General features: G+C 41.9%; 1 protein-coding gene across 3 annotated transcripts in view; it reads right to left on the bottom strand.

The window, feature by feature from the left end:
- Positions 1-17,381, bottom strand: part of dis3l2 (DIS3 like 3'-5' exoribonuclease 2) — a 426,581-nt gene that overhangs the window by 67,981 nt on the left and 341,219 nt on the right. For all 3 annotated transcript variants that reach the window (XM_072474282.1, XM_072474283.1, XM_072474285.1), the window contains one exon: positions 1,520-1,703. In XM_072474282.1, the coding sequence (XP_072330383.1) occupies positions 1,520-1,703 (184 nt within the window). The remainder of the gene's footprint in view (positions 1-1,519; positions 1,704-17,381) is intronic.

Raw genomic sequence — 17,381 nt, 5'->3', positions numbered from 1 at the left:
GGGTAATGGAAGTGCTGGAGCTACCGGAAGGGAAGGGGACGATGCTGCAGTTTTCAGCTGCCGAATTGCCCGACGAAGGATCTTGTTAAATTGGAGGTCGTATACGATGCCGGGGGGTGGGGGTGGCGGCCTGGCTGGGGGACTCGCATGATTTTCTCCGGTTGGAAAAGATTAAATTTAAGTTCGGGGTCAGGGGAGGGCTTTGAGACACAGTGGAGGTTGTTCATGACAATGTTTGAGGAACTGCTCATCGCAGGAAGGAGGGGGTAAAAAGGGGAAAAATTGTACAAACTGGACAGTGATTTTGTGGAGTGTGTTTTTGTTGCTATTCTTTACATATGTTTGGAATAAAAGACATTTTTTAAAAAAGGTAACGAGGTGTTACAGCCTTGAAGTGAAGCGATGGGTTACAAAAGAATGAGTAATTTAGTGATTTGGGGAAAAACATACAGTAGACAAAACTGTGCTGTTGCCTAGGGATACACAAAGGAAAGATAGAAAATAAAGTCCAAGTGTGTACGTCAGAGAGGGAAGACATGAGTTTTTAGCTCTCTAAAAAGAAATACTACAAGGCTGCAGGGGAACTGAGTTTAGGGAAGTGAGATTTGCTCTGCAGTTGAAGTAATAAGTTTAGAGTGCAATTTGTAGGTGTCTCAGGGAGAGATACCAGTTGGGAACAAAGTATCGAGTGAATGTTCAGAAATCCATCAAAAGAAAACCATTTACAACTGAACCAGCCCAAGAAAGATGCTTTGGTATTAAGATGGGGGGAAATCTTCACTGGGGTTTTTGTGTCTGTAATGGTATTTGCTGGAATAAAATAAATAGTGTGAGGCTTGAATCATTTTATTTTGTTTGTATTGAGATCTTTCCAACCTTTTTGCCTGGTGTGATGTCGATCATTTTTCCTTTTTTAATAAATGTTTTAGTTTTATGTCAAAAGTTCATCAGTCAAGTCCTGCAAATTTGCTCACGATTTCTAAAAAAAAAGTGAGGATCTATTAAGTTAGGTTTCACCCTGGGGTCTGACTTGTCCAGTATCAGCTGGGATTGTACCAGTAGCTTGTGGTAAAAAATGTGGGACAATAACAATAATATTTGCAAACAATGTGCAAATGACTACTGGATGACACATGACTGGATGCCACATGATTAAACCTCCAGGAATATGTCAGACAAGAACTGGCATCCCTAAGGATGGTCACTTAAAAGTATAGAAATATAATTGAAACATAATTTCATCTTACAATCTTTTAATGACCGCTTTACAACTCATTTTAATTTTAGGCAGAAGAAAAATGGAAGCAGATACATTAGCAGCGTTCAAAAGGCATCTCGACAAATACATGGATAGAATGGTTATAGAGGGATACGGCACTAGGAAGTGCTGAGGGTTTTGGCAAGGGTGGTAACATGACCGGTACAGGCTTGGAGGACCAAAGTGCCTTTTCCTGTACTGTACTGTTCTTTGTTATAAATCTTCACCTAGTTTTGAGATAATATTTTTCTGCAAACTTACGTGCAATGTGCCTGCAGTACTGAAGTCAAGTTCAATTCCCAATTGTTCAAAGAATGCAGTGAGGTTATCAAGCATTTTTGTTTGTGGTGGTGGGTGTCGACGCAGCAAAGCTTGTTCAGGGAATGATCTGTGGATTCTGTGGGCTACTGCCATGTTTGCCAGTAACATGAACTCTTCTATTAACCTAGAAAGAGCAGAGAATTTTCAGGTAATAAAGTGCAACAGCCACTCTTCAAGCTCAGAAACTCTGAACTCATGTTTGAATAATGAAGATACTTCCTGTACATATAGTTTACCCAGAACCCTGAACTCCTGGAGTTCCCATATAGCACAGGAATTGAAGACAACTGGTCTCAGCATTTTCTTAAAAATCTCTTTTTAATCTAGTTATTACTTTCATTATTTACTTATAACAATAAATATCACTCAAACGAATAGAGAGAGAAACAGAGTTTATACTTTAAGTTGATGAATTTCATTTCAACAAAAGGTTAATGGAGACTGGATATAGCTCCCAATTTATGCGTTCAGACTCCTTGGAAGCTCTGATGCAGTAACTCCATGGGAATTGTCTGGGAAGTTTGAACATTTGAAGGGCAATTCCCTGCTCCTGGCGACCCTCTAAAAAGGTCTCCAAGTCTGACTTAGAGTCAGAGACTTTGGTGGGCTCCAACTTACTTATCTGAACAGTTATCCACAAAATGTTAGAGAAAAATCCTGCGTGATTATATAACTGATTTCCCCAGACTCCTCCCTTGACCCCGGATTCCCTTACAACTCCCCCAATAATTCCCCCTTACTCCCATTGATCTGACCTGAACCCCCGACTTCCCCCATGGATCTTATGGTCTCCTGAGCATTGACTCAATCTGATATCACCACCCCACCCATTTGCCACCTACCCACTTAACCATTCACCCTCACCCACCTACACACATTCACCAATTCACTCAACTATTCATTCATAAACTAACACTAAAAACCTGTTTAAATGTCCCAGCTTGTCAATGTGTTACTGAACACTTATCAGAATATGGCAAAAGTGCTGTAAAAAGGGGCCATTGTTCATCTTGCCCCAACAGTCCAGTGCTATGAAGAAATAGTTCCATTTCAGATACTGGCTTTATTTCTGGGGAAGCTGGGATCGGAAGGCCTGGCCAGAAATGCGGAGCTCCAGTGTGAAGAAGAAAGTAACATAACATATACATAAAATATAGGAGGAGGAGGCCATTCGTCCTTTTGAGCCTGTTCCGCCATTCATGATCATGGCTGATCATCCAACTCAATAGCCTAATCCCGCTTTCCCCCCCCGTATCCTTTGACTCACTTCGCCTTAAGTGGTATATCAAACTGCTTCTTGAAAACATTTAATGTTTTGGCCTCAACCATTTCCTGTGGTAACGAATTTCAGTCTCACCAGGTAGGAGTAGAGTGGCAATCTGAGAGTGATTGCCACTATTCGGAAGACTTGGGTCATTAACATTTTTCTCTCTCTACAGATGCAACTTGAACTGTTGAGTATTCTAACATTTCCTGATCTAATTTCAGATTTCCAGCAGTTGCCTGTATTGCAGAAAATTACATTATTGACTACTTTTAAAATAACATTATCTATTACCTTGTGTATTTTATTCTTCATGTCTAGCACACTCTAGTGAAGATTTTTTTTATTCGTTCATGGGATGTGGGCATCACTGGCTGAGGCAGCATTTATTGCCCATCCCTGAGGGCATTTAAGAGTCAAGCAAATTGCTGTGGGTCTGGAGTCACATGTAGGCCAGACCAGGTAAGGATGGCAAATTACCTTCTCTGAAGAACATTAGTGAGCCAGCTGGGTTTTAACGATAATTGACAATGGTTGCATGGTCATTATTACTTTGAATTCCAGATTTTTATTGAATTCAAATTCCGCCAACTGCCCTGGCAGGATTCGAACCCAGGTCCCCAGAGTATTAGCCTGTGTCTCTGGATTACTAATCCAGTGACAATACCACAACACCACTGCCTTCCCTAAAGATGTTAACGGTTCTAGTCTAAAATTAAATTAATGTCTTTTTACTTGTAGCTTAATACTGCAGGCCACTTGCCTGTCACCAAACAACAGAAGCTCTAAATGTGGAAGTGTCTATGATCGCCTCTGGGGCTTGAACTCTGGGGATTGAAACCACTCAAGCCTCTAAATTGCCGTAACAGAGACTTTATTCAAAATAATGCTTGGGAGACATAACTTGTAGTTTTGAGCAGTAACAACTTTAAAATAAGTTACAAGCGCCCTTTCTCTGCATGCTGGTGCGGGAAAGTAACAATCACAAACTTAACAACCTTCACAGGATGAGTAAGCAGAAGTGTGATCAGAAGCACAGGTTTCAGCTTTCAGTTAAATTATAGCTGCAGCCGGTATAATGCTGCTCATTAGGACTTTATAGTATAAGGGCGATAACCAAAATATATACAGTACGAAGTCTGACAACACCAGGTTAAAGTCCAACAGGTTTGTTTTGATGTCACTAGCTTTCGGAGCGCTGCTCCTTCCTCAGGTGAATGAAGAGGTATGTTCCAGAAACACATATATAGACAAATTCAAAGATGCCAAACAATGCTTGGAATGCGACCATTAGCAGGTGATTAAATCTTTACAGATCCAGAGATGGGGTAACCCCAGGTTAAAGAGGTGTGAATTACATCAAGCCAGGACAGTTGGTAGGATTTCGCAGGCCAGATGGTGGGGGATGAATGTAATGTGACATGAATCCCAGGTCCCGGTTGAGGCCGCACTCATGTGTGCGGAACTTGGCTATAAGTTTCTGCTCGACGATTCTGCGTTGTCGCGCGTCTTGAAGGCCGCCTTGGAGAACGCTTACCCAGAGATCAGAGGCTGAATGCCCTTGACTGCTGAAGTGTTCTCCGACTGGAAGGGAACATTCCTGCCTGGTGATTGTTGCGCGATGTCCGTTCATTCGTTGTCGCAGCGTCTGCATGGTCTCGCCAATGTACCACGCTTCGGGACATCCTTTCCTGCAGCGTATGAGGTAGACAACGTTGGCCGAGTCACACGAGAACGTACCGCGTACCTGGTGGGTGGTGTTCTCACGTGTAATAGTGGTATCCATGTCAATGATCTAGCACGTCTTGCAGAGATTGCCATGGCAGGGTTGTGTGGTGTCGTGGTCACTGTTCTGAAGACTGGGTAGTTTGCTGCAAACAATGGTTCGTTCGAGGTTGCGCGGTTGTTTGAAGGTTCAGTACCTTCGCGGAGTAAAGTACACCCGCAGGGAACCAGCCCGTCTGCCGATCGGTAGGCCCCGATCACGGGCCCGCCCCCCCCCCCCCTTCCAGGATGGCCCCCGCACACTCACCTTCCAGGTCCCGCTGTGTGGGAGGTCAGTAATCCACGGCGGCAGGACTCGGCCAAACTCATCGGCCACTAGGCCCATCGGGGCCCGGAGAATCGCCGGGGGGGGGTGTCAACGGCCCCCGACCGGTATGGTGGCAATCCCGCCGGCGCCCAAAAAACTGCGCCGGATAATGGGCAAGTCGGTGTCGGTGCGTGAGAATCGCCCCCCCCCCCCTCCCCCGGATTCTCCGACCCGGCAGCGGGTAAGAGAATTCTGGTTCATGTTTCTGGTGAGAAATTGAACACATTTCTGCATTCATGAAGAAATAATTTTGTACCTTTAACAGATATTATAAAAATCTAATGTCAAGTAGTTTTTAGTAACCATGTTCCAAAGTGGAAAAAAACAAAGAAAAAAATCCAAATTATAGAAAGAAATTCTGACAGTAATGTTCAGTCTTTCCAGTGATTAAACTAACAGCAATGTCTTATCAGAACCATTGACCTACCAAGCAAACATAGCAGAAAATACCATGAACAGAAAACAGTCGAAAGGTTACGGTTGTACTTGTCGAAATTTAACAAATGCTCTCCATAAAGTAACATTATAAATGTGTAGGCTATAAAATAAAGCACTTTCAATGCATAATTATCCTACAAATGTAGCATTATGAAAATAGGAATAATTATAATACCTTGGCTCGTCTAACAGGTTTATTTAAATTTTTAAGTTGCTGGGATCGTGCAATAAATTCACTAAAAGTGGTCAGTATGTTATCAATTCACTAGATGGCAGCAGCTAACTGACCACAAATACCAGAACTGATGGTCAGAAATAGGCAAAAGCAAATCCACACAAAATAATTCTTGATGAATCTAGCACTTGAGGCAGAACAAAGATGTTTGACATAATTGCTGTTGTTGCAAGTGCATCATTAAAATTTAATATACTTTACAAAAAGGCATAAAAACATAAAAAGATCTGGAAGAGCATAGATTCAATTTTATGAAAAACCTATGTGCAAATCAGAATAGCCATTTGCATTATTTATTACTCTATCTAGACCAATGAATGTTGGCCATCTTGAGTGCAGTACAAAAATAAGCACTCCTCTCTTTAGATACAAATAAAAATAAAATTTCCACCTTAACAGAAGCCTGGGTAAAAAGGATTGTTTGTATACAATCAGGCAGAGGGAAATGTCTAATCTTAGTTTTATTTGCTGTTTCAATACATTGTGAGTCACACAGAAGAGGTCCACAGCATCTCAAAGGGTCTGCTTTTACATTTTATCAAATACCCACACAGAATTTAGGATAAGTTTGCAAACCCTGCAATTCAAAGCTATCCCCTGAGGAATTATCACTAGATAGTGGTGGGAAATCCATTGATCCATGTATTCCTATGTGTCTGTGTGTCCTATGTGTCTGCGTGGGTTTCCTCCAGGTGCTCTGGTTTCCCCCCACAGTCAAATGATGTGCAGGTGAGGTGGATTGGCAATTCTAAATTGCCTTTAGTGTCCAAAAAGGTTAGGTGGTGTTATGGGGATAGGGTGGAGGTGTGGGCTTGGTGGAGGTGTGGGCTTGGGTGAGGTGCTCTTTCCGGGGGCCGGTGCGGAATTGATGGGCCAGGTGGCTTCCTTTTGTACTGTAAATTCTATGATTCCATGATTCCCTGAAGGCCTCTTGGGGGTTATGACAATGTCTTCAAAGATATGCACATGGTCCCTCTGTTCCTTTACATTTATTCGGTATTGCCTCTCTCTATCCCTCCTGCCAAAATGTATCACCTCACAGTTCTCTATATCAAATTCCATCTGTCATATGTCTGCCCATTCTGTTAGCCTGTCTATGTCCTGTTGAGGTCAAATGGCATCACCCTCACTTTCTGCAATACCTGAAAGTTTGAAATCATCGGTAAATTTTGAAATTTTATTCAGTATTTCAATATCGATGTCATTTATTTACATGAAAAGCATATTGTATAATTAATATAATGCAGATATCAATATCTGCCAGATGAAAGAATAGCAACATCGAGGTCTATAACATTTTGACAGTTAACATTAGGTTAGTATCAAATTATGAATAGTAAATTATGAATATGTATCAGCTTTGCATATTAGGGAAATAGATGACAATAGAATAATGTAATTATTGGACTGTCAAAAATTTAGAAAGAAAAGTTGTAAGGGAACTGACATAATGAAATTATTCCTGTTGGGCCGGATGGGCTAGGTTAATATTACCCCAATACATTAATGAAACAGAGCTTAACTGTAGCAAAAAAATAACATTGTATGCAATAAATGGCATAATGCTTTTATCTTTATTAAACAGCATACATATTAACTTATAGTAAATACTACCAAGGGAGAACAGTTAGTTATATTAAAAATGGTACATCAAAACACAGAGGTATCACACTCTGTTACAGATGTAAAACAATATTAAAATTCTGAATGGTTCTAAGCTGCAAACTAAATGAAGTACATTTCAATCTGCAAAGTTGCTGACTTCAAACAATTAAACTCAGTGACTTTAGATTACTTTTATTTGTTTTAATTAGACTTGCTGACCGTAACAGAATAACCTGGCTTAAACGCAGTTGCACTATAGATGTAGCAGGGACTCGCGTTACTGTTCCTGTTCTAATAAATTGCACACCTTCAATGTTATCATCTGTAATGTAACAGATTGCAGCTCATTTATTGTACACAGAAACAGGATTAGGCCATTCGGCCCCTCAAAACTGTTCCACTACTCAAATAAATCATGGCTGAGCAATTCCATTTATCCACCCTCATTCCTTATGCCTCATTACCTTTAGCTAATAACATTCATCAAATCAAATTTCAGCTTCAATTTCAATTGATCAGAATCCACATAACCTTTTGGGTGAATGAGTTCCATATTTCCACTACCCTGTACATGAAAAACTGCTTCCCAATATTGCTGTTAAATGTTTCGGCGCCTAGTTTATGATGATCATTTGTTCCATATTCCTCCACCAAGGGGACGTTTCTCGGTGTATAATTTAGGAAATCCTTTTTCATTTTAAATAGCTTAATTAGATCACCCCCAAACTTCTAAACACCAAGGAAATACAAGACAACTTTACATAAGAACTAGGAACAGGAGTAGGCCATCTGGCCCCTCGAGCCTGCTCCACCATTCAATGAGATCATGGCTGATCTTTTGTGGACTCAGCTCCACTTTCCGGCCGAACACCATAACCCTTAATCCCTTTATTCTTCAAAAATCTATCTATCTTTATCTTAAAAACATTTAATGAAGGAGCCTCTACTGCTTCACTGGGCAAGGAATTCCATAGATTCACAACCCTTTGGGTGAAGACGTTCCTCCTAAACTCAGTCCTAAATCTAATTCCCCTTATTTTGAGACTATGCCCCCTAATTCTGCTTTCACCCGCCAGTGGAAACAACTTGCCCGCATCTATCCTATCTACTCCCTTCATAATTTTATATGTTTCTATAAGATCCCCCCTCATCCTTCTAAATTCCAACGAATACAGTCCCAGTCTACTCAACCTCTCCTCGTAATCCAACCCCTTCAGCTCTGGGATTAACCTAGTGAATCTCTTCTGCACACCCTCCAGTGCCAGTACGTCCTTTCTCAAGTAAGGAGACCAAAACTGAACACAATACTCCAGGTGTGGCCTCACTAACACCTTATACAATTGCAGCATAACCTCCCTAGTCTTAAACTCCATCCCTCTAGCAATGAAGGACAAAATTCCATTTGCCTTCTTAATCACCTGTTGCACCTGTAAACCAACTTTTTGCGACTCAGTCACTAGCACACCCAGGTATCTCTGCACAGCAGCATGTTTTAATATTTTATCATTGAAATAATAATCCCTTTTGCTGTTATTCCTACCAAAATGGATAACCTCACATTTGTCAACATTGTATTCCATCTGCCAGACCCTAGCCCATTCACTTAGCCTATCCAAATCCCCCTGCAGACTTCCAGTATCCTCTGCACTTTTTGCTTTACCACTCATCTTAGTGTCGTCTGCAAACTTGGACAAATTGCCCTTGGTCCCCAACTCCAAATCATCTACGTAAATTGTGAACAATTGTGGGCCCAACACTGATTCCTGAGGGACACCACTAGCTACTGATTGCCAACCAGAGAAACACCCATTAATCCCCACTCTTTGCTTTCTATTAATTAACCAATCCTCTATCCATGCTACTACTTTTCCCTTAATGCCATGCATCTTTATCTTATGCAACAACCTTTTGTGTGGCACCTTGTCAAAGGCTTTCTGGAAATCCAGATATACCACATCCATTGGCTCCCCGTTATCTATCGCGCTGGTAATGTCCTCAAAAAATTCCACTAAATTAGTTAGGCACGACCTGCCCTTTATGAACCCATGCTGCGTCTGCCCAATGGGACAATTTCCATCCAGATGCCTCGCTATTTCTTCCTTGATGATAGATTCCAGCATCTTCCCTACTACCGAAGTTAAACTCACTGGCCTATAATTACCCGCTTTCTGCCTACCTCCTTTTTTAAACAGTGGTGTCATGTTTGCTAATTTCCAATCCGCCGGGACCAACCCAGAGTCTAGTGAATTTTGGTAAATTATCACTAGTGCATTTGCAATTTCCCTTGCCATCTCTTTTAGCACTCTGGGATGAATTCCATCAGGGCCGGAGACTTGTCTACCTTTAGCCCCATTAGCTTTCCCATCACTACCTCCTTAGTGATAACAATCCTCTCAAGGTCCTCACCTGTCATAGCCTCATTTCCATCAGTCACTGGCATGTTATTTGTGTCTTCCACTGTGAAGTCCCGACCCAAAAAACCTGTTCAGTTCCTTAGCCATTTCCTCATCCCCCATTATTAAATCTCCCTTCTCATCCTCTAAAGGACCAATATTTACCTTAGCCACTCTTTTTTGTTTTATTTATTTGTAGAAACTTTTACTATCTGTTTTTATATTATGCAACACATCCTCATAATTTAACCATTTAAACTCTGGTATCATTCAGATGAATTTATGCCAACCTCTTCATGAGGCAGCAACAGATTGTTGTCGAGAATATCAATTTGATTATTTGGAAAACGTCTTGACACCAATTATAAATCTATGATACAATGTAAATTGGTTAATTGCTGCAGCAATATTTATTGCTTACTGCTTCAACCGTACAATTCCGAACATGATGCCTTTAGCAGCTTAGATGTAGTTTAAGAGTAGCTGGAAAGATAGTTCGACAAATCAAGGCTTACGTAGAACTTTAAATGATAAAAGATTTGTAGCAAAGATACCAATTTTTGCTAGCCATAAAATGGGAGGAATTCTTCTCAGAAATCAGATAAAATAATAATTTGTCACACATGTATTAATGTACATTTGGTTTTACACCTGGAATAAACACTCTTAAGTTGCAGTCTTAGGCTTAAAGAATATGCTTTGTATCTTTCAATCTGGTAAGAGTTAGCGAGAATATGAAGTTACTATTCTGATGAAAGGTCATCAACCTGAAACATTAACTCTATTTCCCTCTCCACTGATGCTGTCTGACCCGAGTATTTCCAGCATTTTCCATTTTTCTTATTTATTTACCCTAATGTCATTTGTATCACTTTCACAATTGGAATTTTTGTCTCCTGCATTCTATTTAAAATCAGTCAAATTCAAATCTATAATTATTGGTATAATTGAATCTGCATTTATCTAAAATTCTCAGTAGTTTGTAACAACACTTGTATGTCTTTTCATTGTATAGTCTATTGTTAGTGGCCGCAGTCCAGAAAATTCAACAAACAGATCATATGAGAAAGATGTGCAACATCTTGAACAAAATAAATATTAAGAAATTAACTTTTTTTTAGCAACAAAAATTTAATATTACTCTAGAACTACTGTCACAAGCCATGTAAAAATGCTGGGAAAAATCATTTTCTGTATTAAGGAACAAAGATATTTGGCAAAAGTGATGCCTTAATGTCTACACAGTAGTTTAGAAAAGCATAGTTTTACCCATCATGTGAACTTATTTAATTATTCTGAGAAATGATTACATAAAACAGGTCTGCTAGGTGTAATACTAGTTGCATATAAAGGTAAACTTTTACTGGAGTGGCAGCCGGCATCGCCACTGGGGGTAGCGGCTTGGTTCAGTGACCTGTACGACTTCCTGCGGTTGAAGAAAATAAAATATGAGTTAAGGGACTCTGCAGCCGGGTTTGAGAAAAGGTGGGGGATTTGTGACCGTGTTTGAGGAACTGTACGTGTGTGTGTGTGGGGGGAGGAGGGGGGGGGGGGGGTTACATGTTGGCAATAAAATGATTAAAAAAAATATAAGAACAAACTATGGGATTCATTCTTCTCATGAACACATATGTCAACATTTAAGTCACCTTGTATTAGTTTCTGAGATCCGCAGAAAATTTCAATAGTTACACAGCTGTAACATGACATTCTCACACACGTTCACCAACTATAACTACAACAGTTAGCACACAGCAATGGAATGCAGAAATGGGCACACTCTTTTCAACAGCTTTCAATGAAATGTACCAATTACAATAGCAACCTGATGCATCAAAGGGAATCTTTATTGGTATGTGCAATTAACTTGAAGGGTGAGCATAAAAAAAGTGGCATTGATATTCATTTTGAAGCTTTTTATTTTGTAAACAGGAATGAAATGAACTGAACAGCAATTGTCGTCTCAGAAAACATGCTTTTGTAAGTGAACAATACCATGCCTACATCTATAATTTATTACAAAAAAGAGCCATTTAGTCAATGACATACACATAAATGACAAAATGGAAGCACCAACTGAAGCTCAAACTTACAGAAATGGGGTTTAGTCCTTAATGGAGATAAAGTGTTTAGCCTTCTTTTGTCAATCTACATACATCTTTTAAAATTTTATGCTTAAATCTGGGAGCAAGCTAAATTGTAGGATAGATGAATGCAGTGATATAAAACAGGTGGAGGGACACGTCTTCTTATTATAACTGTTTTTGACTTCCTGCTGCAATTTATTGTTTTCTTATTATAAGATAAATGCAAAAAGGCATTTTTATTATTTTGCAAGCATTAATTTAAGAAATTAAATAAACTCAATAAATTAAAAATAACTTTCAGTAGAATGCATCAAGACCGAGTTGTCTTTCTCAAACCGTCTTACATTGTCAACAGGAAATTTAAGTGTATCTGAATTAATATGAAAAAGAACAATATTGTAAAACACTGTTTAGCTTTTTCATAAAATGCAATACTCCTACCACCAACCCCACCCAACTGGTGTTTGTATAGAAGACTGGAGCATTGAACTCAATTGTTCAATTAACCTAAACTCAAACATGTGTAAATTTAAATGTTGTTATTTAATGAGCTCTGCCTGAAGGCAGAATTTAGTACTTTAAAGGCAGAACTGGTAATGGTTAATAATGAAGTTCATTACTAAGTGCAATGTCCATTAAAAGTGCTAAATCTCCTCTGTATTGCATGCACACAATTTACATTTTCTAATGCTTTAAGTAATTTTATAGCTGCAATAAACAAGATAATCAATAACTTGGCAGGATAAAACCAAAGGAAAAAAACATTTTAGCAGGGTAACAATGAACACTAGCAACCTAACACAATGACATGCTGGGGATATACTGAAGCATTTATAGAACCAATACACTAAAAATGAAGTTTTATAATATGAATAGAAGATGCTGGAAAATCTCAGCAAGTCTGGCAGAATCTGAAAGGAGAGAACGCAGAGATAACGTTTCGGGACCTTTTGGCTCTTCATCAGAACTGAAGGGAGGGAGAATGTATTAGATATCAAAATGTAGCTGTGGGCGATTGCAACAAAAAGTAGCAGTATTTAAGAACAAAATACTAATGTGGCGGGGGTTTGCATTGAGGCAATACATATATGGGATAGTTTCAAAAAAGGGGTTTGAGTTGGAGGAGAAAGGTCAGAATCTAAAGCTGCCAAGCTCAATGAGACGCAAGGGTTACAATATGCCCAACCGGAAGATGAGATGCTGTTCCTCCAGCTTGCGCTGGACTTCACTAGAGCACTGCAAAAGGCCAAGGACAGATATATAGGCATTATTCTCTCACCTTCATATGGCCCACCTACGGCACTTCCCTTCTCTCTCTGACTTCTCTGTCTCCGTTTCTGTTAAGTGACTGACCATCAATATTTATTATAAACCCTCCGACTCCTACAGATACCTAGACCACAGCTCCTCACACACCGCTCCCTGCGAGGACCCCATCCCATTCTACCAGTTTCTCTGCCTCCGTCGCATCTGGTCCGATGATCACCTTTGAAAATGATGCTTCTGACCGGTTTGCTTTATTCCTTAACCAAGGATCCCTTGGCTGACAGGGCACTCGACTGTGTTCGACCCATTTTCCCGCATCTCTGCTCTCTTACGTTCCTCCCATAACCATGACAGCACTCCTCGCATCCTCATCATTATGACTCTGCATTCGAAGGAACATCCCCTCTGCCATTTCAATCAATTCCAGCATGACCATAGAATTTAGTGCAGGAGGCCATTCGGCCCATCGAGTCTGCACCGGCTCTTGGAAAGAGCACCCCACCAAGGTCAACACCTCCACCCTATCCCCACAACCCAGTAACCCCACCCAACACCAAGGGCAATTTTTGACACTAAGGGCAATTTATCATGGCCAATCCACCTAACCTGCACATCTTTGGACTGTGGGAGGAAACCAGAGCACCCGGAGGAAACCCACGCACACACGGGGAGGATGTGCAGACTCCGCACAGGCGGTGACCCAAGCCGGAATCGACTTGTTACCATGAAATACATCTTCCCTCACCTCCTCTTGTCAGCATTCCACAGGGACTGCTCCACCCGTGACACCCTGGTCCACTTCTCGATCTCACACAACTAACCATCTCCTTCCCACAGCACCTTCCCTTGCAATCGCAGAAGGTGCAACACCTATCGCTCCTCCCTTGCCATTCAGGGCCTCAAACACTCTTTTCAGGTTAAGCAGTGTTTCACTTGCACTTCCTTCAATTTGTCTATTGTATTTGATGCACCCAATGCAAACATCTCTACATTGGGGAGACTAAACGCAGACACCTACTCAGTCCGCGAGCATGACCCCAACATTTCCGTTGCTTGCATTTTAACTCAGCACCATCCTCTCATGCCCACATGTCCATCCTTGGCCTGCTGTAATGCTTCAGTAAAGCCCGTCGCAAGCTGCAGGAGCAGCATCCCATCTTCCATTTGAGCATGTTGCAGCCCTCGGGTGTCAACGGTGACTTAAGCAGCTTTAGATTGTGCCATTTCTCTTCCATCTTAAATCCCTTTTCTAAAATAACTCATACATGTATTGCCTCACACCAACCCCTCCCACCCTCCCCCCTCTCCCTCCCACACCAGGTAATCTATCTATTGTTCTTAAAGTTGCTACTTTCTGTTGCCATCACTCACAGCTACACTTTAATACCTAACACAATTCTCCCCCCCTTTAGTTCTGATGAAGAGTGAAAAGGACTGGAAACATTGGGCGGGATTCTCCACTCCAGCACCGAAATGGCCGCGCCGTTGTGGTTCACGACGGCGCGAAACGGGCCCTTTCCCGACCGATTCAGGCCCTGACAATGGGCTAGGATCGGGGCCGCGTCATCTACACGCACCAGGCCTTGTCGCCCACGTAAAGGCGGCGCCGCATAGATGACGCGGCTGGCGCCGCATAACTGGCGTCATCCGCGCATGCGCAGGTTGGCCGGCGACAACCCACGTATGCGTGGTTGCCGTCCTCTCTAAGTCCGCCCCGCAAGAAGATGGCGGACAGATCTTGCGGGGCCGCGGAAGGAAGGAGGTCTTCATTCAGAGAGGACGGCCCAACGATCGGTGGGCACCGATCGCGGGCCACCCCACATTTGAGGTACCCCCCGGTGCAGGATCTCCCCCCCCCACCCCGCGCAGGCCGCCCCCCCCAGCGTTCACGCACCGTTCACGACGGCAGCGACCAGGTGTGGACGGCGCCGGGGGGAACCCGCTGTTTTGGCCTGGCCGCTTGGCCCATCCGAGCCTGAGAATAGCGGGGGTGCCGGAGAATCGCCATTTTGGGTGTCTCCGGCAATTCTCCGGCCCGCGGAACTCGACAGGGCCGTTCCTGCCGCTTGGGAGAATCGCAGGGGGGCGTCGGACCAGCGTCCCGGGAAATTTTGGCGGCCCAGGCGATTCTCCCAACCGGTGCGGGAGTGGAGAATCTCGCCCATTAACTCGGCTTTCTTTCCTTACAGATGCTGCCAGACCTGCTGAGTTTTTCCAGCATCCTCTGTTCTTGTTTCAGATTCCAGCATCCACAGTGTTTTGCTTATTTAAGATTCAAAAATAATTAATTGAAAGAAGACTAGAATGAATTGCTGATATTTCTCAGCATTAACACTGCACAATATCACTGTGGTATAGTAGTTATAAGATTGTGAAATCAACATTATATATGTGTATTAGGTATAAATATTTTACCAGCTAGGACTTTCTGTCACTAAGGTTTTTATGTCACTAAAACCAAATGTCTATCAACAATATACTGATAGATTATAACCATACGTGCTCTGATATTGCAAAAGTCTGACAGTCCCCACTGCACTTTTAAATTTTAATTTAGAGTCCTGAAATTTGAGATATAAACAAATCCATTTCGTTAAACTACTGCTGCATTTCTTTGTTTCAAAATTTCTAAAATATGCCACTGTGACCAAACTTGGCTATTTCTTTTAACAATTCTCTGAGTTACTTCAGTCTGTTTTATGTTCTCCCATTGCTCCTATTAATACTACTGCAGTCAGAGTACCCAATAACATATCATTTAACAATAACACATGACACTGCTTCATCATCAACAACCTGTTTCATATAATCGATCGTTCTATCCTCCATAGTGGCTTCACAGTGTTTTGCCTCCATGGCTCTGTAGTATTTTTAGTTCCATCCCTACCAGTTACATGTGTCCTTTCTTCATTTCCCATGGTCAGGAAACTCACTTGTTGGTCTTCTCCTGATACTTAAATGTTGGACCTCAGCAACACAATTCACAAACTTGAAGTAAGCTTCCATGTGTATGGAACTCTACTTCTCTGTGCAAACACTCTCTATTCGCAACTTGTCGATACGGTGCTTAACAACTTTAATACAGAAGGAGCCAGAATCATCTTCAGCTCAACATCAGCCTGATGTACCAGAAATTTAAGTGGTCAATCTTCCCTATTCTGTTAGATCCTTAGCTAATTTTTAAACTCCATCTCAAAATCATTGCCAAGACAAACAACCCGGTTCTGCCTCTGGAATATCACTGTCTGCAGCCCTACCTCACCCCTTTCCCATCACTGCCACGTCCACCCAACGACATCACCACCACAAGTGGCAATACCTCATGCATGCTCTTCGCTTCCAATACTCTATTTATCTAATGTTCGCATAGCTGGTATTTCCAGTTCCATTAAATAGAAACGTTAACTCATCCAGATGTCCATGTCCAAGGGGCAGCATGGTAGCCTTGTGGATAGCACAATTGCTTCACAGCTCCAGGGTCCCAGGTTCGATTCCGGCTTGGGTCACTGTCTGTGCGGAGTCTGCACATCCTCCCCGTGTGTGCGTGGGTTTCCTCCGGGTGCTCCGGTTTCCTCCCACAGTTCAAAGATGTGCAGGTTAGGTGGATTGGCCATGCTAAATTACCCTTAGTGTCCAAAATTGCCCTTAGTGTTGGGTGGGGTTACTGGGTTATGGGGATAGGGTGGCGGTGTTGACCTTAGGTAGAGTGCTCTTTCCAAGAGCCAGTGCAGACTCGATGGGCTGAATGGCCTCCTTCTGCACTGTAAATTCTATGATTCTATGATGATCCTATCCTGCACAACAAAACCCAACACTCCACTCTCATAATCTTCCATTGTCCCTCAGCATACTGAATCAAAGTCATTGGTCTCACTCCAATGCCTCTCTGTAACCTTTATAATCCAGCAGATATTCCCCCATCTTTTGAAGCAGTGACTATGTTTTTGGCCTTCCTTCATCTTTTAAGCTACTGTGGTGTGTATTCTAGAATTCCCTTGCTAAATTTCTTCTCCTTTCAATCTCTCTGTACCTTAAAATGCTAAAAATCTGTCTCTTTCACCAAGATATCCACTGTTCCTTTGTGACAGATACTTTAGGCAAGATATTCTCTTATGTGAAAAGTACTATTTTTAACAGAAATGTGGCTCATTATAAATATCAGCAAAGTGTTGTTTAGTATGTGGCTCCTCCAGCCTGTACTCCATGGATGCCTGATACTTGTTGGCAGGGGCTTAACTGAACGGAGAGGAAATGGGCCTCTTTGTTCAAGGGAGAATGTCGGGAAGCTGAAGCAAATTTTGCGCCATGTAGCTGTGGGATGTTAAAGCTGGATTCTGCTATAATTCTGCAATGCGTTTCCATAACGATTCTTCTTAGCAAGGTGAGGCGTTCCATTTCTGCATCTCAGGAAATGAGTAGCAA

Source organism: Scyliorhinus torazame, chromosome 14 (genome assembly GCF_047496885.1).
Source record: "Scyliorhinus torazame isolate Kashiwa2021f chromosome 14, sScyTor2.1, whole genome shotgun sequence".
In the NCBI taxonomy this organism is placed as follows: domain Eukaryota; kingdom Metazoa; phylum Chordata; class Chondrichthyes; order Carcharhiniformes; family Scyliorhinidae; genus Scyliorhinus; species Scyliorhinus torazame.
The sequence above is the reverse complement of the archived record's forward strand: the minus strand, read 5'-3'. Positions and strand labels throughout refer to the sequence as shown.